The 22246-nt window shown below is 37.4% G+C and overlaps 4 protein-coding genes across 6 annotated transcripts in view; 1 reads left to right on the top strand and 3 right to left on the bottom strand.

Annotated features, from left to right (window-relative positions):
* The first annotated feature begins 793 nt into the window (after positions 1 to 793).
* On the top strand, positions 794 to 5794 carry LOC107589903 (nuclear receptor subfamily 2 group F member 6-like). 2 transcript variants are annotated; one of them, XM_016278478.1, is made up of 4 exons: positions 794 to 899; positions 1834 to 2418; positions 2519 to 2613; positions 5184 to 5794. In XM_016278478.1, the coding sequence occupies exons 2-4, from the start codon at positions 2150 to 2152 to the stop codon at positions 5777 to 5779; spliced, it is 960 nt and encodes a 319-aa protein (XP_016133964.1). In that variant the 5' UTR covers positions 794 to 899; positions 1834 to 2149; the 3' UTR covers positions 5780 to 5794. The 2 variants fall into 2 exon arrangements, with proteins under 2 accessions (XP_016133964.1, XP_016133963.1); XM_016278477.1 differs by having other exon boundaries at positions 5181 to 5794.
* A 1438-nt stretch (positions 5795 to 7232) lies between these two features.
* LOC107589800 (occludin-like) lies at positions 7233 to 10711 on the bottom strand (the record flags this gene model as incomplete). The annotated part of the gene is made up of 3 exons (XM_016278331.1): positions 9785 to 10711; positions 9292 to 9456; positions 7233 to 7256 (listed from the first exon to the last, which is right to left on the bottom strand). Coding segments are annotated over exons 1-3 (933 nt in total), but the record flags the coding sequence as incomplete, so codon positions are not given.
* A 2525-nt stretch (positions 10712 to 13236) lies between these two features.
* LOC107589799 (MARVEL domain-containing protein 2-like) lies at positions 13237 to 16867 on the bottom strand. 2 transcript variants are annotated; one of them, XM_016278329.1, is made up of 6 exons: positions 16734 to 16867; positions 15231 to 16275; positions 14342 to 14547; positions 13597 to 13768; positions 13456 to 13506; positions 13237 to 13356 (listed from the first exon to the last, which is right to left on the bottom strand). In XM_016278329.1, exons 1-6 carry the CDS (start codon positions 16865 to 16867, stop codon positions 13237 to 13239), a joined length of 1728 nt encoding a protein of 575 aa, XP_016133815.1. The 2 variants fall into 2 exon arrangements, with proteins under 2 accessions (XP_016133815.1, XP_016133816.1); XM_016278330.1 differs by having other exon boundaries at positions 15231 to 16301; positions 16734 to 16812.
* A 2572-nt stretch (positions 16868 to 19439) lies between these two features.
* Positions 19440 to 22246, bottom strand: part of LOC107589798 (small conductance calcium-activated potassium channel protein 2-like) — a 37920-nt gene continuing 35113 nt past the window's right edge. The window contains exon 11 of the mRNA XM_016278327.1: positions 19440 to 21287. Coding sequence (XP_016133813.1) covers positions 21003 to 21287 — 285 coding nt within the window. The 3' untranslated portion in view covers positions 19440 to 21002. The remainder of the gene's footprint in view (positions 21288 to 22246) is intronic.

Here is a 22246-nt window from a genome sequence, read left to right as displayed (position 1 = left end):
CTGTATTCATTTAGGTACTACTATTTTCTAATCCTATTTTCTCTAAATTAGTACCCTTTATTAGAAACTGCTGTAGCATTTTTAATATTACTGGTAAAACTTTTAATTGAAGTATAATGTAACCATTTTGAGTCATTACTGAAAAGGCAATTGTAACTAGTGAGATAAGAAATGTTACTGTTAACTGGGAAAGATATTATATAGCCTCTTATACATAAACAGTATCTAATATATAAACACTAGTAAAGCGGGAAAATATATTAGTAAATACTGGAATAAGTATTAGCCTAGCATTTAATAAATCATTACTTAAAATTAAAAAGATGCCAATCATACTACTAGTATGACTGACTATTAATTAAAAAAACTAATAATGATACTAGCTAATTTAAATACTTCCTTTATAAATGTTTTGTCCGATTTAAAATCATTAAAGCTATTAATAATATTATAGAACATTATATATCTAGCCTGTGCATGGCTCCAAACTAAATGTTCTCTTATGGTATTTATTTACTGTTTTGGCGTCCTGTTGGCATATTTGCAGTCCTTTGAAGCAGGCCTGAGGTCGCTGATCTCTCAGGAGCAAAACACCACATTCTCTTTTTGTGTGCCCAGCAGAGCTGCTCTTTGACTTCTTTGCCCATATAAGGCATGAGATACCATGGCAACCGTGGGCTTGAATAGCTGTGTCAAATCCCTCCGAGCCCCCCTACACAGACACACTCTCTTCTCCTCTCTCTCTCTCTCTCTCTCTCTCTCTCTCTCTCTCTCTCTCTCTCTCACACACACACACACACACACACACAGGCAGGCACGCGGCGCGCGCACTCTACTGGACACTGGCGTTATCTCTTGTCCTCTTCAAGCCAGCGCGACTTTTGCACTTCGAAAAGCAGGTAGGAATATTGAAATATTCCCCGGAGTTCGCCGCTGTTATCGGTATGATAGCTTATCATTCGGGGCGTCAAAGGTAAGCGAAAATATATACAGTGTTCGCCGAAGTCAGGAGTGAGGTATGTCGCTAAAGCTATGGCTCCACCCCTCCCCCTGCTTGAAGATAGCTGGAGGTTAGGCCGCATGTCTGTTACTGGCTCTCATAAAAAAAATAAGAAAGGGGGCATTTATCTCTGGATCACGGCGAAACCATTAGCACGAGCTTACGTTATGGTTTCACCCGTTTATCCGTTTTCAGTCAGCGCCACGGTAACTGTTACAGGGACTCCAAAACTCTGCCCTCATTTCACAACAAACAAGCGCAGCACTTTCTCGAACAATCAGTGTAACGCTACTGTAGGAAGAAGCGGCTTTTTTATACGGAGATGTTTTGATTAGTATGTGATTATTGCTTGTTATGGTATGCTTTAAGACGTTTATCTATTGAAATATTAGTGTTGAGTGTGTGTGTTTCTGTTTTGATCTTCATAACTGGATCTTGCCAAGGAATTTTGAAAGGATAGACATTTTAGTTAAATTCTTTGGTAATCTCTGGCTACTAGGCTCCAGTGAAATGATCTGAACAATAATGTAAAATATATTAATAATTATGTATGTAGAGAAAAACTTGCCATTTTAGTAAAATAATTATCCATGCCAGAAAAAGTCATGGAAATTTCTGTAGATGACATATGTTATTATCTATGCTCCATTACTTACTAAATGCTTATCAGGCTAGAAGTTGCTTTTTTAGTGCTCTTTACATTGAAATAATTCAGGAATCACTAAAGACTAATCCTGTGGTCAGAAAGTGAGGAAACGCTGAACTGTGTCTAATGCTTGATAACTAGCGTAGAACCATTCTTTGGTTTTGAGTAACTTTTTTTTCTTTCACAGGTGCTGGATTGGAAGCTGACATCTAAACGACACTTAAATCGAGGTGTGACTAAAGAAGCAGGAGTAAAAAGTGAATATGGTCCGTCAAGGAGGCAAAACAACATGCACAGCCCACTTTCTGAAGATCAAAGTTGACTGACTCAGACAAGTGACTCAGGGCCTAAATGTGTCAGATGAAGCTGCAGACAATTACAGGATATAGACGCCTTCATATCTTCTCATTTTAGAACACACAGCTGTCAAAAAAAGGGTAGTCAGTTGAAACTGTTTTTACCAACAGCACATTTGGGAGTATTTTTGTGCTGAGAACTAAGTGATGGCCATGGTGAGAGGGGGGTGGGGAGATCCCAATGGGGAGACTAATGGACTTGGTGACAAGGGGTACGTGAGGGGAGATGAGGACGACAGGTCACCCCAAGGAGGCGGCAGCGACATGGAGGCTGGGGAGGATGATAAAGGTTGTGTGGTGGACTGTGTGGTCTGCGGTGACAAGTCCAGTGGGAAACACTATGGTGTGTTTACTTGTGAGGGCTGCAAGAGCTTCTTCAAACGGAGTGTCCGACGAAACCTTAACTATACCTGCAGGTAACGGAGGGAATGTCAGCAATGTTTATGTATGTGCTTGCTGTACGTGTTAGTTGATGTTCTCGGCATGTTCATTAAGCCATTTTTTGGTGTCTTTCAGATCAAACAGAGACTGCCAGATTGACCAACATCACCGCAATCAGTGTCAATACTGCCGTTTAAAGAAGTGTTTCAGAGTTGGAATGCGCAAAGAAGGTAACCGTCTATCCAGAATGGCTCTCTGTCAGGGTGCGAATTACGGGGGGGTTTGGGGGGGTCTGACCCCCCTAAAGATGGCTTGATCCCCCCTGATGGACGTCAAAACTAGATGTAGGGGGGGTCAGATAGAAAGACGGCTAGCCTACACGTAATATGGAGATTTACTTGTAAATATTAATACGCGTAATATGGAGATTTACTTGTAAATATTAATATGCATTTCTATAGCCCTGGCTAATTTTTAAATATCATTTTGGCAGCCCCTGAAATGGGTCGTATTGACATTACCTGAGTGGTTGGAGAATACGCTACAGCGCTCATTCAAAGACGTGCATTTATTGCTTGGACAGAACTAGAACACCTAAAATGCATGTGCAGATTCAGTCGAGTGATAAAGTTTACCCTCTTCAAATTAATGCTGTTGAACTGAATTTACGGAGCAAGCTATTTGCTAAAATAACCATTAACAGCAATACAGCGGTTCTGTCAGATGCGCGTGAAAGCTGCATGTGTTAGGCTACTATAACAAACACTGCGTGTTTTCTTTTAGAATCATCATTGGCTGGTAGAAATACAAAATTAGGTTACATAACAGTTTTTACATAAAAATTAAGATAAGGTAAAGGTGTGATTAATTACATTTTAGACACATTGTCAGTAATTTCACTAATGAAAATAAAGCCCTAGGAGAACTGTTGTGCATCTTTGATCAACACACAGCGGTGTTTCATTAATGAATCCACGTTTTTAACGTGTAATCACTGTAATTCACACCCTGCTCTCGGTCACTGTTTTTATCCACTGATTTGTCAACATGTTATAGAATATATAATAAGCAAAGGGGCTGTGTCTCTCATGGAAGATTTAGCGTACATTACCGTTCAAAAGTTTGGGGTCGGTAAGATTTTTAAAAATGTTTTTGAAAGGAGGTAATTATGCTCATCATAGCTAAATTTATTTGACCAAAAATACAGCGAAAACAGTATATATTCTGTTTGAATATATTAAAAAATGTAATGTATTCCTGTGATGGTAAAGCTGAATTTTCGGCAGTCATTACTTTCAGTGTCACATGATCCTTCAGAAATCATTCTAATATGCTGATTTGCTGCTCAAGGAATGTTTCTTACTATTAGTAGCAATGTTGAAAACTGTTGTGCTGCTTAATTTTGTGGAAACCATGATCCATTTTTTCAGGATGTTTTGATGAACAAAGTTCAAAATAATATTTATTTGAAACTGAAAATTTTGTAACATTATAAGTAAATTTACTGTTGAATAAAAGTATTAATTTCTTTAAAAAATTGAACTGCTTTAATGCTACTGAATCTTCAGTGTCATGGGAAATTTATATTTTACACAAATTGTGAGTTTGCAGTCTGAATTGAATGTGACTGGGTACCACAAAATTACACACAGACAACACATAATACTAGCGCTCTCTACTGGATAAGACAAAATCTATTTTTCTCAACGTTTCCTAAATGCATTATGAAGAACCTTTATACTTAACAGATTGTTAGGAATAAGGCAAATTATAGGATAATACCTCCAGTATTCAGATATTCTGTCCTGTAGCATCATGTTTTTAGTTTGAGTTTACGCTTATTCATTTGGCACTTGTATCCAAAATGACTCTGTGCATTCAAACATTTTCAGTTTGTATGTTCCCAGGGACTTGAATCTATGCAGGGCTTTTTTTTTTCAATATGTTTGTTTGTCAAGTAGCAAAAAATAAATAAATACAATCTTTTGAATTTAGATTGATCAGAATTTAGGTTTATTCCGTCATTTATATGTAATTAATAATATAATATAATAATCATCATCATCATTAAATATCTAATGTTTAATTTATAACTTATATTTTAAAACATAAATTTTTTTTAAATCATTCAAACTTATTCATTTATGTGTTTATTTTACAAAGAAAAATTATAATAAGTCATTATAATAAGTAATTGCTGGAAATGATACTGTTATAATGTAAGCCATTAATTTCTAAATTCTTGAAGTGCAGGCATACGTGGCTAAGCATTACTAATTAGTTTGTACTTAATTTGTAAAGCATTCTTGCAATTTTTACAAAACCTGCTAGCCTGCTAGATAATTTTATATTGGTGACAAGTTTAAATCAGTATAATTTTCAACTACATGTTAACAAAGCTTAATAACAAATGATGGTGCAGCACTGGCTGTAAGCTTACCTCAAACTCACACAGCGAAGCCGACTTTCCACTATTTCTGACATTCGCACTTGTTTCCTCAACAGTTTTGCTTTTAAAACAGAGTGATGGTTAGAATGTTTAGCTTTTTATTGAACATTTTCATTCCTCGTTTATAAAGTGTCTGAAGGTTTGACTAGAACGGTGTTTGCAGGTTCCTTTTTTCATTTGTTGAGTGCTTGTGTAATCAGGAGTTAGATGTTTCTAATCCCTTAGGCCAGTCCTCTGACTCTCTGCCAGATGTTGCATGATAGCAAAAGAAAGGAGCGTTGAAACTAAGTCTATCAAGCGTTTCAACTCCATCACGACTCTCCCCTTCTCTTCCCTTTCCCCCTTTAGCAGTTCAGCGTGGACGCATCCCACCTTCGCATTCAAGCCTCAGCCCATCCACGACTCCAGTGGGCGGTAATGCCGGCAGTGGCGTGAGCGAGTTCTACAACGGGCAGCCGGTGTCTGAGCTCATCTCCCAGCTCCTGCGGGCAGAGCCTTACCCTAACAGCCGCTACAGCCATCAGTACAACCAGCAGATGCAGGGGGGTGGAGGATCCATGGGCATCGACAGCATCTGCGAGCTAGCCGCCAGACTCCTGTTTAGCATCATCGAATGGGCCCGAAACATTCCTTACTTCCCTGAGCTGCCTGTATCTGAGCAGGTGGCCTTGCTGCGGCTCAGCTGGAGCGAACTGTTTATTCTTAACGTAGCCCAATCTGCCCTTCCCCTGCACATGGCCCCGCTGCTCGCCGCTGCAGGCTTTCACTCCTCTCCCATGTCTGCTGAGAGGGTGGTGTCGTTCATGGACCAGGTGCGTGTCTTTCAGGACCAAGTGGAGAAGCTAACCCGCCTGCAAGTGGATTCAGCAGAGTACAGCTGTCTGAAGGCCATAGCACTCTTCTCACCAGGTGCGCCAGACACATTACTCAGATTAAACTGCATTTAACCGAACATAATCAGATCAAAGATGATGTAATATATTTGTACTCTATCCAAAATAGTAGAGAATAACGAGTATTGTGCTGGCAGTCAAATTCAAGCATAATACTAGCGCTCTCTACTGGATAAGACAAAATCTATTTTTCTCAACGTTTCCTAAATGCATTATGAAGAACCTTTATACTTAACAGATTGTTAGGAATAAGGCAAATTATAGGATAATACCTCCAGTATTCAGATATTCTGTCCTGTAGCATCATGTTTTTAGTTTGAGTTTACGCTTATTCATTTGGCACTTGTATCCAAAATGACTCTGTGCATTCAAACGTTTTCAGTTTGTATGTTCCCAGGGACTTGAATCTATGCAGGGATTTTTTTTCAATATGTTTGTTTGTCAAGTAGCAAAAAATAAATAAATACAATCTTTTGAATTTAGATTGATCAGAATTTAGGTTTATTCCGTCATTTATATGTAATTAATAATATAATAATCATCATCATCATCATCATTAAATATCTAATGTTTAATTTATAACTTATATTTTAAAACATACATTTTTTTAAATCATTCAAACTTATTCATTTATGTGTTTATTTTACAAAGAAAAATTATAATAAGTCATTGTAATAAGTAATTGCTGGAAATGATACTGTTATAATGTAAGCCATTAATTTCTAAATTCTTGAAGTGCAGGCATACGTAAATATATCAAAACTTAATTTTTGATTTGTAATATGCATTGCCAAGAACTTCATTTGGACAACTTTAAAGGCGATTTTCACTTGGGTTGACACTTGGGTCCAGGGTCACATTTGACAAGTCAATTGCAGACTGTATTTGTACTTTGAGTTAAGGTACAGACTTATCTCTTTGAGAATGATTTATTTTTCTTTACTGCATGCTGCTGCATTTGAGATGACAAATTAAGTAGTTATGCTTTTTTTCAGTTGAAAAACCAGTGAACTTTCTTCATGCAAGTTGTTCATCTACATGCACAAGACTGTCTTCTACTGGTTTTATTCTGCTTTTCTTGCTTTTGCTTTTGCTTTTTTCATACTTACCAGATAATGCTAAACTGGTATGTTTTTTTTTTTTTTTTACCTGGGCCAGCTATCCAGTGCGTTGTGATTGGCCGAATACCTCAAGTGTGTGACGGAAATGTTACGCCCCTACCATACTGTGATGATGCCCTGTCAGGCATTCGTTGCATCCAGTGGGGACATAATTATGGATTATAATGACTTATACTGTCTTTTTACGCGTTGCGTTGCATTGCCATAAAACCATGTCTGCATTTGTGATCGAAGAAGTGACAAACAACAAGCCCTACTCTACACTGCCCAAAAAACTCGCTTTAAATATAAAAAACTTACTTACAGTCTATGTGTCAGAACAGCCGGCATTGTAGTCTACTCTACCAGGATCAGGAAACGGTCCTCCATAAAATGCGCTGCACACATCTGAATATTTGGGTTGAAGTGTTCTGGAACAGTGTTGTAAATACAACTTAACCACTGATTTCTAGTCGTGTCCATTTTTGGAAAGCCAAACAAAGTAGTTTTGCTTTCACAATGAAACACAGCGTCACACACGGCGGCCTAGAGTGAGCAGAGGCCGGGGGCTAGAGTGAGGAACAGCCGGAGGGCTAGAGTGAGCAGAGGCGGCGGATTCGACGAAGGAGCGTCCGGAGGGCTTGCTGCACCCACATGTGACTACCCCGGGCTGGACTCTGCTTCGTCCACGGTGAAAGCCGATCCGGTGATCCACAGCGCAAAGTTGTAGTACTTCCTCAGCAACCAGCACGGATCAGCTCCAGGCATGACGAAGCAGATATCGTCCTCTTTTGGAAGGCCAAACAAAGTAGTTTCGCTTTCACAACGAAACACACAGCGCCTTCACGACATGGCGGCGGCAACAACAATACTACAGCGAAAATAAAAGTTACACCTTCTTTCTTTGCGTGAACATTTGGCGGCGTTATGCAAATCTTCCCACATCGTGATGTAGACATGTGGGGGCGTGTTAGAACGAGCCGTTTTAGGTAGGCGTAGGCGTCTTTGCAACTTTACAGATCTTCTTTATGCACTAAGAGCTTGTAACACTCCAAAGAGAAAGGAAAAATTTTAATCGCATCATATGACCCCTTTAAGAAACATTGTAAATTAGTGAATGATTAACACAAAAACAATTCAGATCATATGATTGATTTCATTGTATGCCACTGGTTTTGCACTATATTTAAATAATGCAGCCCTCAGTTTCATTCACAAAGCCTCCACAAAACATATCACCACAGTCAAAATAAATAAATGAATTAATAATTTACATGAGAAATAATAAAAAAAATGTAAGTGTTAAACTTTATACTCATGTTTGTGATGTAAAAATGTACTATAGTTTACACAAAATATTAATCAGAACAGTTGTTTTTTTTTTCATTTTGCTGCAAATTTCATAAGCAATTTGTACATTTCCGAAAACTTTTAGGTCTAATCTCACAACAGATCATCAAAAATGCACTTTTTGTTTTTCAAAAATTTCATCTCGTTTTCAATTGTGCTAGTAGTACAAAACAAAATTTTCACAACAAAATAAATGTTTCATCTGTGTAAACATTTCATTCACAGTATAAATTATGTAGAACAATGAATTATTGATACAGTATAAGATATTTAAATTGGATAATAACCAGCATGTTTAAAGTGTATTACTGTAATGAAAGGATGCAATGAAAGCATGAGATCTAGGTTTGAAAGATGGACTAGCAGTGTTACACGTGAGATCAAAATGGACACCTTTCATGTGAAAATTGCACCAAACAAATAAAAAATAAGAAACGTTTCTTGAGCGGCAAATCAGCATATTCAAATGATTTCTGAAGGATCATGTGACACTAAAGATTGAAGTAATGACTGCTGAAAATTCAGCTTTGCCATCACAGGAATAGTCCTAATGATATAAGACATTTCCAATTTTAAATTTTTCATTTCCATAACTTCTGAGAATCCAAAAAGGTCAAAATTTTGATAAAAAACATTATGACAGCCGTGTTAATGTTAGTTACGACTGAGTCGCCTCCTGTTACCGTTTTGACGACAAGCAGGGAAAGTTCATGGGTCAGTGACTACATTGAAATGGTCTATAGTCCTACATAAAATGTTTCGCAAACAAAACTTTCATAATGCATTGTATATCCGAGGCCTTGCATTATTCTCCTAGTGCATTTTTGGGTTCGATTAGGATCGGGTGTCTCGGGTTGCAGTTTGCTATCCTAAAATGTCTAAACAAGATACAATATAATCTATAATCCTAAACAGGACGCAAAACCTCTGGACCAGACTTGACCAAAATCTTGCTTCTCTAATCCTAACAATACTAATCAAGGAGTTTGTGATATTTTACACATATTATCAGCTTTAAATACTGGAAAAATAAATATGGCAGGAAAATTGAATGTCAATAGCAATGACCTCAATAAATCTGCAAAAAAACTAACAAACTGCCACTTATGAACTCACCCAGTTTTGTGAATTCTGGCTCCTGTTTGTTCTGAGGATAGGCGGTTCCTCCCAGTAGATATTAGGTTTGCCATGACGCCATATTTTGCTTCGAGTCTTATAGGCAAAATAGGATGCAACAACCAGGGCAATCATGACAAACAGCCCACATACCAGAGCCACAGCCTAAAATTAAGAAGACAACACTGATTTAAACGTTACAGTGACACTACAGGCACAGAGGAGGTAAGAAGTGAGAATTACAGTCTTAAAAATAAAGTTTCCGAAAAGGAAGCTTTCGCACCAGTGCCATATAAGAAACATTTTAGGTTCCCAAAAGAACCTTTCGGTGAACAGTTCTTAAAAGAGCCATGTTTTTCTTAGTCTGAAGAACATTTTAATAATCAAAAAACCTTTTGTGCAATGGAAACATTCTATAGATGTTTCTTCATGGAACCACCGATGCCAATTAAAGCACCTTTATTTTTAAGCGTGTATGTCTTGTCATACTGACCTCCTCGGGATCCATGAAGCAGTAGTGATGAAGATATCGATTAAAGGACGGATATGCACCTGGGAAGCCTGTGCCGGCTCCGGCACTGATGCTGGGAGTCCCTAATGAGGTCTGACACATCATCAGGATGGGGTTGTACATGATGCTTTGTGAACTCTGGGCCATGGGATTCACCCCAATGACGAATACGATGTCTATAATACACTGAAGAATCGCCAGAACCACATCCACCACCAAAACTGTTAGGTAAAACGTTTTTCCACGCACACACCAAGTCTTTGAGAAACTAACCACTAGGATGGCTAAGGATACTACGAAATTAAGAGCTGCCATAGAGATCATGGCTGCCTTTGCTGAGTAGGGTGTCATATAAGAGCTCTGATAGCCGTAAGTTCCTCCATAGTACCCAGACCCCATCCCATTGCCCCCAGATCCGGCAACATAGGCCCCGATGCTGCCCTCGTAGCCGTGCATATCCCAAACTAGAGTGGAAGCAACACAGGCGAAAATAACAAAACAGAGCAGAGCAGTCAGTCCCTCCATAGTTTTCACGATGCCAGGTGGTGAGAACCATCTGTAGAAGTGCTGAGGGTTTCCCTCCGTTTGAGGAGCATCAGGCACTGAAGAGTATAAGCCATACTCGCTTCTTTGAGAGTAGCAACTTCTGGATGTGTACATATTTGATGGGGCAATGTAGTGTGGACTGTACTGAGGTGGACTATCATACTCCTGCGTTTCATACATGATTCATGAAGGAATCTGAAAAAAGAAATGAGATCAAATTTAGACCATAAGATGATTTGGGAACAGATATAGCTTTCTGAAACCACAACCATAATTCTTTTTCAGACAAATATCTGCTGTCTTTTGTTTTCATTTTTAATCACAAAACTGGACAAGTAGCTATCTTATATTAGTTGTAAGAAGACCATTTATTGTTATTGTAAACAAAAAATATATAAACTATTAAAATCATAAATATAGCTGAAATCAAATAAAACAAAATATATAAATATGAAAACCTTAAACTTAAAAAATTTAGCAAAATTACAAAAATCTTACACAAATTAAAATTCAAATGGAATATATAAAAAAGCGAATTAAAAACAATAATAAAACCTATGACAGTATATATAAATAATACTAAAATAACACTGATACTACACATTGCCATTCGACACTCATGTGCTGCCCTCAACTAACACCCAGATAATCTCAATCATACATCTAATAATGTTTTTTTTAAATATATAGAAATAATAGTTCTGGTGTCCAGTCACCGCTTCTGAATGATCAATACAGTGGGTGCAATAATGGGTTTCAGTATGGGTTTTGGTGACCCATACTCGGAATTAGTGGTATTTTGATGTCATACACCGATCGGTCTGCACACGCAAACAAAGCCAAAACCTAGATATTTTAGGCAATCCTGGGAAAATGGCACGTATGGTCACCCTACTGTACATTCACTCCCCCCACCTACAATCCCTGCCGGTACGAGACTCAAACCCACAACCTTTGGGTTACGAGTCCGACTCTCTAACCATTAGCCCACGACTTCCCCCTATGATATAGTTTTTATATAACATTTTGTCCATTTTTTCTATGCGGCTGACACTATGTCACAACAAGACAAAGCATAATAAATCAATGCTTCTACAGAGCAATACACAGCTTTCCTGAATCACTCAGTGTTTCTGAACAAATCAGTTTAGTGATTGATTCAATGACTCACTCATAAAAACAACTGTGTGTTTTGTTCCTGAATAAACTAGTGAGTTTGAAAGAATTGTTTGAATGAATGATTTGATGACTTGCTCATAAAGACAGCCACTTGTCCAGTTACCAGTGTAACCTGCAGAAATGCAACCTCCGAATGCACAAACTCGCATGATAGAAACAGTGAAAAGTCACAGTGGTGTTAGACTGTATATCAGCACTCTTGGCCAATCAAATTTCTTTAAGTGCATTCAAACTATGCATCTTATTATCACTATATTTGTTCCCTGGGATTACAAACGTACAATTGTTAGCACGCAGCTCTACCCGTAGATCTACAGGAACTCTCAGAGTTCTGATCTAACTGTGTAATTAATACACAACACAGCCCTTTATAGCACAAACAACATTCTCACTCTGGTAGAGTCCAGCCTTAAACACCACTCCCTTCATCAGGCTACTGCAATTCAGTCGAGATGCTCTGAATAATTCAGAGAAACATGAGTAAACGCAGTCATTGGTGGTTTCCATGCTGTACTGTTTCTTCCTCGCATTTCTGTTGCCTCCCCCAAGTGCAATATACAGCCATTATATGTGAATAAAAGAGTTGAAGAGATACACTGCTAACAGGAATATTTCTAATACCGTATCCTCTTAGTTAATTATGCTTTAGAGAGAGGGTGAGCTGCACACCTGTGGTAACTTGAAAAAGAGTGAATAAATAATTAAAGAGCTGAAAATCAACCTAGCAAGCTTCATACAGCCTCACAGGTGCATGTTGATGGGACAGCTATTCAAGATTTTTTTTTCTCCCTAAAAAGGAGGAAGTATTTTTTGTGTATTTTTCATGAATATAATTTTACAACTGTCCTCTTAAAAATATTCATATATTATATTTTAGATTAGATGAGCATATAGCTGTCACAACATCTCATCTGGTTTCTGACAGCTACAATCACATGAAACATAAGAAAAGATGTTGATTAGATTTGACACTGTAAGATTCAAAAGGTACTGCGGCACGTCTGTTTTGCACTTTTTGCATTGACTACAATCCATTTTAAAAAGGTCTATTATTTTGTTGTAAACAAATATTACATAAACATTATGTAACTTACCATAACACAACAATCACTGGGCTTTTCCTTGTTTGCCTTGGTCCCGCTTTTCTAAGCTTGACAGTTTTCTGTCAAGTATTGTTTAGTGTTTGAGTTTATCCATTTGATGTGAGTACCTGTGACAGCTGCTGCTCATGGTGACTCCTGTGAAAGACCTCGGCCTGAAACACTAAACCCGATCCAACCCGCTGCTACTGACACAGTCTTATTGGCTCTTTAGTGGGTCAAAAGTTAATGTGAACAGGAAGCTGAGTTAACGATTGTTAATGTTCTAAAGTGCATTAAAGCTACAGTCCAAGTCTGATTTTACTTGTTTTTGTTTCAGTAAAAGTAGAGCTATTTTGTAATCTGTAAAATAAGTTTTAGCACTGTTTCTCTTTAAAAAAATAAAAATAAATAAATATGTATGTATGTATATATATATATATATATACAATTTTAAAGTGACATAAAAACAGTTGTAGTGTAATAGTGCAAATAAAAAATATATGATTTGTGAAAGTAAAGTTTATAGATTAGGGCCAAATTGCCGTCATGTCTTTTTAACAGCAATGTGTAATTAGTAAAAAAAAAAAAAATATATATATATATATATATACATATATATATTTTTTTTTAGTAATTGCTGTCCTTCACAGTGAAATTTCTATCAAAATCATGAATCCTCATCTTTATGTGGCTTAGTTTTGCTTTCAGATATTCACACCGTTCCTTCTTCTCCAGAAAGTGTGGATCCTTGAGGAAGCACATAAGAAGTTTAAAAAAAAACATAAAACATCAAAAAATTAATCTCTTGTATCTCAGGTTTTGTAGCAGTATAAAGTCAAGACTTACATTCTTTTTTTGATCATATGTTTTCATTAAGTCCATGATTCTCTTGCTATCCTAAATAAAACAACCAAATATTATTGAATAGTCTAATGAAAAGTAATACAGAGGCAAAATACTGTAAATGACTCCAATATCATGTCTCACCTCAGGGCTTCTACTGTTATTGATGAGTTGGCTCATCATGCTGTCTAATTCCTGAAACTTTATTAAAGTGGCTGTGATCTCTCTGTGCAGTTCCTTGTACTCCAGGTATTGGTCATTAAAGACTGCTTTGTATTGCTCTCTGTCCTCCACAGAATGAATTTCAGGATATTTTCTGTAAAAAAAACAAAAACTAAATCTTTTAATTTTGTGCCATTTCATACTTTTTCTTCAATATTGACACCTAATCTATTTATATTATTCTTAACATAATTTTATTTCTCAAGCCCATCTCATGTTCATCTTATATTTACCTCATTAACATCCATTTTTTTGCAATTTGTTATTTTATATGGACCTGCTGTGTGGTTCTATTGCAATGTTTAACTGCATTTTTCATGTAAAGATGACCAAGGATTGAGATAACAGGGGGTTTTGCCCAACAGTTAGGTGCATTTCAAAGTAAACACCCAGAAATAGCAGCATGAATCAAACAACACCACATGACACATTATCCATCAAGTTGTCAAAAGCCCTTTCTAAGGTTATCTACATGTAGACCAGTTGGTTTTACACCCTCTATAGTCACCTAAAATATTAACAGATGGAAAAAGAGCCTGTATAGATCCTTCAAGGGGCTTAAATGGGTTAATACCAACTGAATATAACCAACACCTGTTACATTTGTGTGGCCTAAATATATCATTCATTGTTGTTAGACCAGAAATAAACCATGAAGTATACTAACATAATATAATCAGCGACGACTCTGGGTTTAGGAATGTGTCCCACTGGAATAGCTCCAGTTAAAATCTTTCGTTCTTCAGCTCTCTCTGAGACATAAGCCAGCATGATCTCATTCACAGTGCATTGATCCATTTCATCTTTGAATGAAATTTTCTTGGATGTAGTCGAGGAGCTGCCCATATTGGATGTGGATTTCAGAGTCTGCTGCTGTAACGGAAAGATAACAGCCATTACAATTAGTACAATTTGATAACAACAGTGAGAATTTTGTGGAAACTGGGAATTTCATTAGTGTTGTTTGTAGTTAAAAGTGAAGCAAAAACCCTGTGATTACTATTATACATTTTTTTATGAAGTTAAGAACAAAAGACATTCATATTCTAATTAATGAAATATACACACTACCTTTCAAAAGTTTGGGGGCAGTAAGATATTTTATTTTTGACAGTCTCTTATGCTCGGCTAGGCTGTATTATTATAACAGTAATAATACATTACTGTATATACTGTGTATAACACAACAATAATATTATGAAATATCATTAACATTTAATTTATTCCTATGCTGGCAAAGCTGAATTTTCATTGTCTTCAGAAATCAGCCTAATATGCTGATTTGGTGCTCAAAAAATAGTTCTTATTATCAATGTTGAAAATAATTGTGCTGCTTAATATTTTTGTGGAACCCCTTTTGTCAGGACTCTTCGATGAATAGAAAGTTCAAAAGAGCAGCACTGATTTGGAACAGAAATCGTTTGTAATATTAGAAATGTCTTTACTGTCAATTTTGATCAATTTAAGGCGCCCTTGCTAAATAAAAGTATTAATTTCTTAGAAAAAAAACCTTTCTAACCCCAAATTTTGGGAGGTCATGTAAAATGTGCATTTACCTGGCTGTTCAGCTGGCTTGTCATGGCCTCCCTGTGACGGCGGGCAGTTTCATGCTTCCACATTTTAAGGCACACCAGGAAGCTTATCAAGTACATGACCATGTTAATGAATATAAACGCAGTCCCAGCCATCTGACCCCCCTCAACATGACACAGATTAGACAGGATTGGGTTGATGCCGACTGTCATGAAGCAAAGCCCACCACGATTCAGATCATTCACATAGACGATACCCACTGCCATGTAAAGCAGCGAAAGGACTAGATTCGTAACAGCCTCTGTAAGAGGCCACCATTTGGAATCCAGCAGGATCGTTCTGTAATACATTGTTAGTCCCAAAGCCAGCAGGATAACGGTCAGTATCCATGAGAGTCCAACAATGACCAACACAAAGGCTGTCAGGGGGCCATTGTAACGGTAACCTTGTGCACCAGCGAACCCATAATTTGGTCTGTAATAGTTGGACCACTCACTGTCTCTCTGAATATACGCACATACACAGGCGAAAACCATCCCACCAAACACAAGTTGAAGGCCAGCAAGTAGTCTTAAAAGGCCGGGCCAAGACTTCAGGTAAGAGTATTTTAACTGGTATACCTCTAGCTTCTCAGCATAGTACTCTGCCGGATGGATACTGGTCAGTTCGGATTCAAGAGTGTCAAACTTGAGGTCACCAGTAATAGCATCCCAATGTTTTCTGTCCAGCAATGGAGAAACAGGCGGACTACATCTTGTGCCGTTGGGTAGTATTTTAAGTCCCCCTGAGGTTGTGGAATGCGATTCAGAATCAGTTTTCTTCCCTTTCTTAAACAGGCCAGTCCACGATTTAAGAAAGGCACTTTTTTTCATCTTCTCTGCATTCTTGTTGTCCTTCTGCTTGGCTGAACAGCTCTGTTTATAAGGGGAGTAGCTAGAGTCCTCAGTATTGTCATCATTGTGAATTTCTGAAGGATCCTCCTCTGAATATGCTCTGTTGAAATTTTCACTTTGTGAGGATGAGACGTTATCCGAATATGGCCTGCCGAGGTCTGTCATTTTGCTGCAGCTAGTGAAGAAATCAGGGTCTAGTAGCTGTACACAGTAATGTTAGAGAACAATATCAGACAAACTAAGAATTAAACACAAAAAGATGTTTTGTTTGATCACTTCCCATTTCTCAAAAGTATTCAAAATTCATAAGAAAAAAAGACATCATAATTTCATGTCCCTGCTGATAAGATCAGCGTAGTTGGTTGCCAAGCTTGTGTTGTGTTTTGGAAGCTAAAAATCCCATTGGTCTAGCAGCTAACTAAATCTGGTATAATCTTTTCAGCAGGTATGGTTAAAAGTTGTATTTGTTTTTAAAGTGCATCAAGTACAGTCATAATGTATATACAACAGTTTCCAATCATCAACTAAAAGGAAGCTGAACTTTGCTCTTCTAAGCATCTGTTCTGTAAAACATATCATAATCATCAGCCCTGAATACATGAATAGCACCATGACAAACATAAAAACCCTCACCTTGCTGTCAGAATAGACTGGTTCGCTGTTAGCGAGTATGGCTGTCCTAAAATGGCTTCACATAGTAAAAACAACACTGATAAAAGTGAGTCAGAGTGGCGCTGTAGCAGGAAGCCAGAGCAGAGATTAAACATTAAACCAGCAGAGGCTGAGTGAGTCTGGTGACAGACACAGGCTGGCATTCAAGTACCTGCAGCCAATATTTCCCCACCAGAAACTGTGCTTGATAACATTCCTAAAACCCTCAAAGGAAATTACCCAAAACTGCTCATTTTATTTCACTGGAATCATGTAACTACATCAGAACTCATTAACTAGTAGTCTTTACTCCTTGTCAGTTGCAGCCATCGAGCCTCATTCTGTTATTCGGCTTCTAATCACTAGAGGGCAGTAGATGAGTATTGACTAGCATAGCTCCTGTGCTGTGTGTAAAATAATGATTATTTCAATAGATGAGTACTGATTTCACGTTTATTTCTCTAGTAAATTCAGCCTCAAAAACTTTAGATGAAAACCTAATATAAGAGAGAAATACTCATTATGTTAATAATCAAACATTATGCATTATACATTATAATTCACATCTTGAACGTTTGAATTGGTAAAATCTTGGTAATTCCATATGAATATAATGGCCACTGTCATTGAATCGTTTAAATTCAGCTAAATTAATTCAATAGTTGACAAAAAATGTAAAAATTAAAAGATACTACATTAGGTTCCACAAATTGCCACACTGGTGAAATCCTGTGGTCAGCCTATATTTAGGGTCCCTTAAAAGTCTTATCATGTGCTCAGTGAGCTCCAATACATATTTCAACTGTCTCAAAGCCTTCATAACAGGGTTACTGGAGAACATGTCTGTCGACAGTCATTTCAGCTACTTGTAGGAATTTATGGACACTTGTGTGGTGATCTGAGGAACTGCAAATTACCAGAATACTTTATATGGTATTCAGCTGTGATTACATAAATCTGTGATAAATTTCAATGGTCGTCATGTGTCTGTGTTCTGTCAATGATGTGTTCACCTAGGAAAATGTCCTAAGGGTTGTTTTGTCCCAAGATAGCTAACTGTGGTTTATCTTCATTCCTCTTCAACTAAATGTTTATGAGGTCCGCTCCACTGTTAATGGGCATATGTCTTACTCTCACATGCTGTCATTACCAGCTTGATGTGGCCCATTTTATTCACTCTTCTGGGATTGCCTCAAAGATGTCCCTCTGCAACATTCTCACACTTAAGGATCTAGGTCTGCCTCCTCCAACAGCACATCAAACATATCAAGAAGATATATATATTTTTTAAAAGGAACGATGCATTGCATATTGCTTGAACAAGACGCTCACACATTTGTGCCAGTTAATTAAAAACTATTGTACTGGAAGTGTTTTAATATCACATATCCACAGAAGGAGGCTCTGATACTCACAGGAATTTCATGTTTTCATCCTCATTTGAACACATGCTCATCCAATATCACAGTGCCACAGTGTATTCTCAAGAATTTTATATTTATTATCTGAAACATGGGCAGATTTTGTCCACACTGTAGCTTCTTGGGCTATCTCTATGTAAACAAAATAAGAGGATCTCAACATACGAGACCATGATAACCCATGCCTTTATGTACAGTCAACCTGGGAGTATACAAAATGCAAGTTCATCTCTCTGTATAATCATTCACAGGTATTTCACAAAGAAAGGCAATTAGGACAAATCAGAAAGAAAATCATGTAGTCCAATAAAAAAAAAACGTTTTAGTGATTTGGTGTCCCATCTACTCGTGTATGCAGTTTGACATCAGAAGGCATCTGAGTCTTACTTTATAATTGGTACGTTAACAACATTTAGACTGTGTTGACTGAAAGAGAGAGAAAGGCATGAACAGGGGTCATGGTCATGCAATTTTACATCAAATTATTTTTATCCAGGATCTAAATTGCACTTGATTTTGATCATCAACAGCAGCTTAAATAGTAAAGCAGCCTGTTCTTCTATTTTTGTCTACATTAGGAATTCAATTTTATTACTGGCTTTCTCAGTTCGTCTTTGATCCCTGTTTTATCAAAATCTGCTAGAAGTGTCAAGTATATTTCGACAATGAAAGCTGTGAGAATTATAAATTTTTTAAGTTTTCAGTTTAAATGTAGTCATCATTGTTTGGCAAGGTTGCTAATTTTAGGCATCGTTTGTGCACAAGAACAGAGGACTGGAAATACGTAAGACCTAAACACAGTATTGACAAGACTGAAACAAGTTGGATAGGAGTTGTGATCAAGCCGCCAAATGGTAAACTATGGAAATCTTTTTCTAATTGAATAATAATTCAAATGTTTTACGAGCAAATCATAAAAAGCAAACATGCATTATTAAACGTGTTTTGGGGGGAATTTAGCTTCAATCTCACATGAAGTGTGCACAAAGTCTGTGTCTCTGAGTGAGTGCGCAGCTTAATTTCTATGTGGTCATAAGCTGTATAAAATATATTAGTTTTTAAGTTAATAAGGGTATAGGCTTTGGTTAGGAATCCAATGTCTTGCAAAATAAAAATAGGCAAAAATAAAATAAAATCATTTATAAATATTAAATCAAGCAGAAATAATTACTACCCCCTTTTTGCCTGATCTTATTTAAAAAATCATATTTGAATCATTAAAATAATGTTTCAGATCAGGAAAACGAACGCTTTTTTTTTTAACTTTTTTAAAGCAAGTTGCAGTGAGATGGTTTGCAGCCATTTACCATTGGTTCTAAATCTGTGACAATTACACCATCAAACACATAACATTGTCAGCTGCTTTTAAAGTTATGTGATTATTTAAAACCATAAATGTCAGTAAAATACACGTGAACAGGAGAGACAGATTTTAGCTCTAAGCTGCCTTAACGGTATGCTCTGAAAAGTGCAAAAGTGAGCCACAATAATGTCTTCCATAAGCATCTCCTTCCGCTCTATCAGATGTATTCTCTCAGAGAGGGTCTTCTCATGATTACAGAATGATTCATTTAGTGTTAATTCTAGTTTTCACTGATTCGCCAATCTCTTCGTTGAGGAATTCATTTGTAGGTAGAACAAGGAATGCATTAAACATACATTACCACATTACTGCACCGCTATATTTGCAACTCTAAAAATACTATCCAATGCATCTCTGTGTAAAAAATAAATTAAATAAAACAAAAGAGCACATACATACATTTGAAAAAACCATCCATAATCCATTCGTCACAATTGCACTGAAACATGCAAGGTTTAAATCTCAGTCCTGTCATACATTTGTGCCTACCACAGCATTTAGCACTCTGTGCTGTCATTTCAGATTCAAAAACGCAGCCTCTCGGTAATGTGAACACTTCTGGAAGCTCAGATTTTGTTAAAATGAAAGTGTTACCAGCTTGAGTAGAAACTATTCCTTCTTTTATTTTCTTCCTTCCGATATTTCTTTCCTTTTTTTCCTTCCTTCCTTCCTGTCCTTACCTCCTTCCATCTTTTCCTTCCCTAACTGGTGGAAGTATTGAAAGGCTTCAGAAAATAAGAGAAGACTACGACAGAGTTAATGGTATTTGTTAAGACAGACAAGTTAAATGTCTTCAAGAGGAATGTATCTGAAAAAGGAATGCAATGCTTGTGTTAACATTGTACAAAAACTCGCTCCAAAATTTGTAAATGGACAACCCTCCACAATCTATACATTCAGGCACTGAAAAAAATAACATGCCAATATGTAACTAAAAAAGGTTAGTTGCGCTCAATTTCCCTTAACGGAGCAAGGGAACGGAATCCTTAAGGTTGGCATTCCTGCATTATTCTACTCAGTAGTAAGGTCATGTGCTCCTGCATCTCCAGCTAAATGCTGAAGTGATCTCAAAGCACCCCGACGTGTTCTCGGTGCTCATCCTGGCACAGATGTCTTACAGGACCAGTGAATCTCTTCTATGTGGGTGTGTCGCTCCTTTGTGGTCTGCGTTGGTTCACTCTGGCAGGCATTGCTTGGGCCCACCTTCCCGTGGATCCCGTGATCTCGCAGTATGAAGGACCAGTTTCCTGGACTCACTCCAGCTTCCTGAACTCAGTCTTGTAAATATATGAGGGCTTTACAAAAAAGCTAACTTGAACAGCCATACAATGGCTAAACATAAACCATATATCTACTATTTTTGATAATTCTTCTCTACTTATTAACACGAGTTCTCAATCTCGGCTTGATCATCTTACGTGAATAAGTCTGAGACCTTTGGAAGCAGTGAGCAGGTCCAGGCCCGCGTTAGCCGCTGTCGGAGGAAGTGTGCGGGGCAGTGGAGGGTGAGCGCCGCCGTCTGGAAGGGGTCCAGGAGTGTTCCGAGCCCAGCGAAGCAGGGCAGAAGCGGTGCACGAAGCCATCCAGGAGGTCCTGCTGCTGCTGAGTTATGGCTTGGGAGATCAGACAGGGCAGAGCCTGCAGGCTGCCGGTGACTGCGTCCAGCTTGTCCTCCAACGTGCCAATACGCTTGTCCAGCTCCTCACTGCGTTCCTGCAGCTCTGACACTAGGTCGTACATCACATTCTGAGTCTGGAAGAGTACAGAGAAAAAAAAGAGTGAGATCGAATTCAATCAATCAATAAATCCATCCATTTCATAAATCTTATTTTGTTCACAGATAGATTAGTATTGCCCTTCAGAAGCTACAAAACTTGTTCCCAAGAAATTTTTTTTTATACAATTTACCTTGATCATTGTATTCACAAAGTTTTCACCCCCCAAACTCTTAATGTACTTTGCTGCTCTTTTTTTTAAACATCAATTAAGGTTTGCACCTTTTGTAATAGTTGTGTATGAGTCCCTCAGTTGTCCTCAGCATAAAATGATGGATCTCAAAAACCATACAGTCATTGTTGGAAAGGGTTCAAGTATACATAAGATGCTGGGAAAGCAAAGACCTTGAGGATTTCGGTAGGCAGTTTAACTGCTCAGGACAAACAATAGACTCATGAACAACTATTAAATAAAGCAAAAAAACAAAAATGGATCGTGGTAACAACACACAGCATTAAAAATCAAGAGCAAGTAAACTTTTGAAAGGGGTCATTTTTTTTAATAATTTCAGCAATTATCTACATTTACATTTACATTAATTTTACATTTATTCATTTGGCAGATGCTTTTATCCAAAGCGACTTACAGTTGAGGAATACAACAAGCGATTTATCATAAGATGGCAATAAACACAAGAAGTGCCTGTTAAACAAGGTTTCAGTCATTGTTCAAAACAGTAAAAGCTAGGACAGGAAGAGGTAAAGGATAATAACAGAAAAAGTGAAGGCATAGATTTTTTTTTTTTTTAGGAGGCAGTCAGATGCTCACGGAAGAGATGAGTTTTCAGTTGTTTCTTGAAGATTGTGAGGGATTCGATCTAGTACAATGGACTGTATTTTTAATGATCTCTCTTATTTAGTTAAAATTATTCATATTTTGCAGAATCTGTAAAGTATATGTAAACTTTTGACCACAGCTGTTTTAATCCTAAGCTA

Source organism: Sinocyclocheilus grahami, unplaced genomic scaffold (assembly GCF_001515645.1).
Source record: "Sinocyclocheilus grahami isolate Dianchi unplaced genomic scaffold, SAMN03320097.WGS_v1.1 scaffold121.1, whole genome shotgun sequence".
NCBI classification, from domain to species: Eukaryota; Metazoa; Chordata; class Actinopteri; order Cypriniformes; family Cyprinidae; genus Sinocyclocheilus; species Sinocyclocheilus grahami.
Note: the sequence above shows the minus strand (reverse complement) of the source record. Positions and strands in the feature narration are given on the sequence as shown.

Coding starts and splice junctions, on each gene's coding strand:
- LOC107589903 (XM_016278477.1), top strand. CDS start 2,150: ATGGCCATGGTGAGAGGGGGGTGGGGAGATCCCAATGGGGAGACTAAT. Junction 2,419..2,518: donor AACCTTAACTATACCTGCAG/GTAACGGAGGGA, acceptor GGTGTCTTTCAG/ATCAAACAGAGACTGCCAGA. Junction 2,614..5,180: donor AGTTGGAATGCGCAAAGAAG/GTAACCGTCTAT, acceptor TTCCCCCTTTAG/CAGTTCAGCGTGGACGCATC.
- LOC107589799 (XM_016278329.1), bottom strand. CDS start 16,867: ATGTTTAATCTCTGCTCTGGCTTCCTGCTACAGCGCCACTCTGACTCA. Junction 14,548..15,230: donor CAAGCCAGCTGAACAGCCAG/GTAAATGCACAT, acceptor TTTCCGTTACAG/CAGCAGACTCTGAAATCCAC. Junction 13,507..13,596: donor ATAACAGTAGAAGCCCTGAG/GTGAGACATGAT, acceptor TGTTTTATTTAG/GATAGCAAGAGAATCATGGA.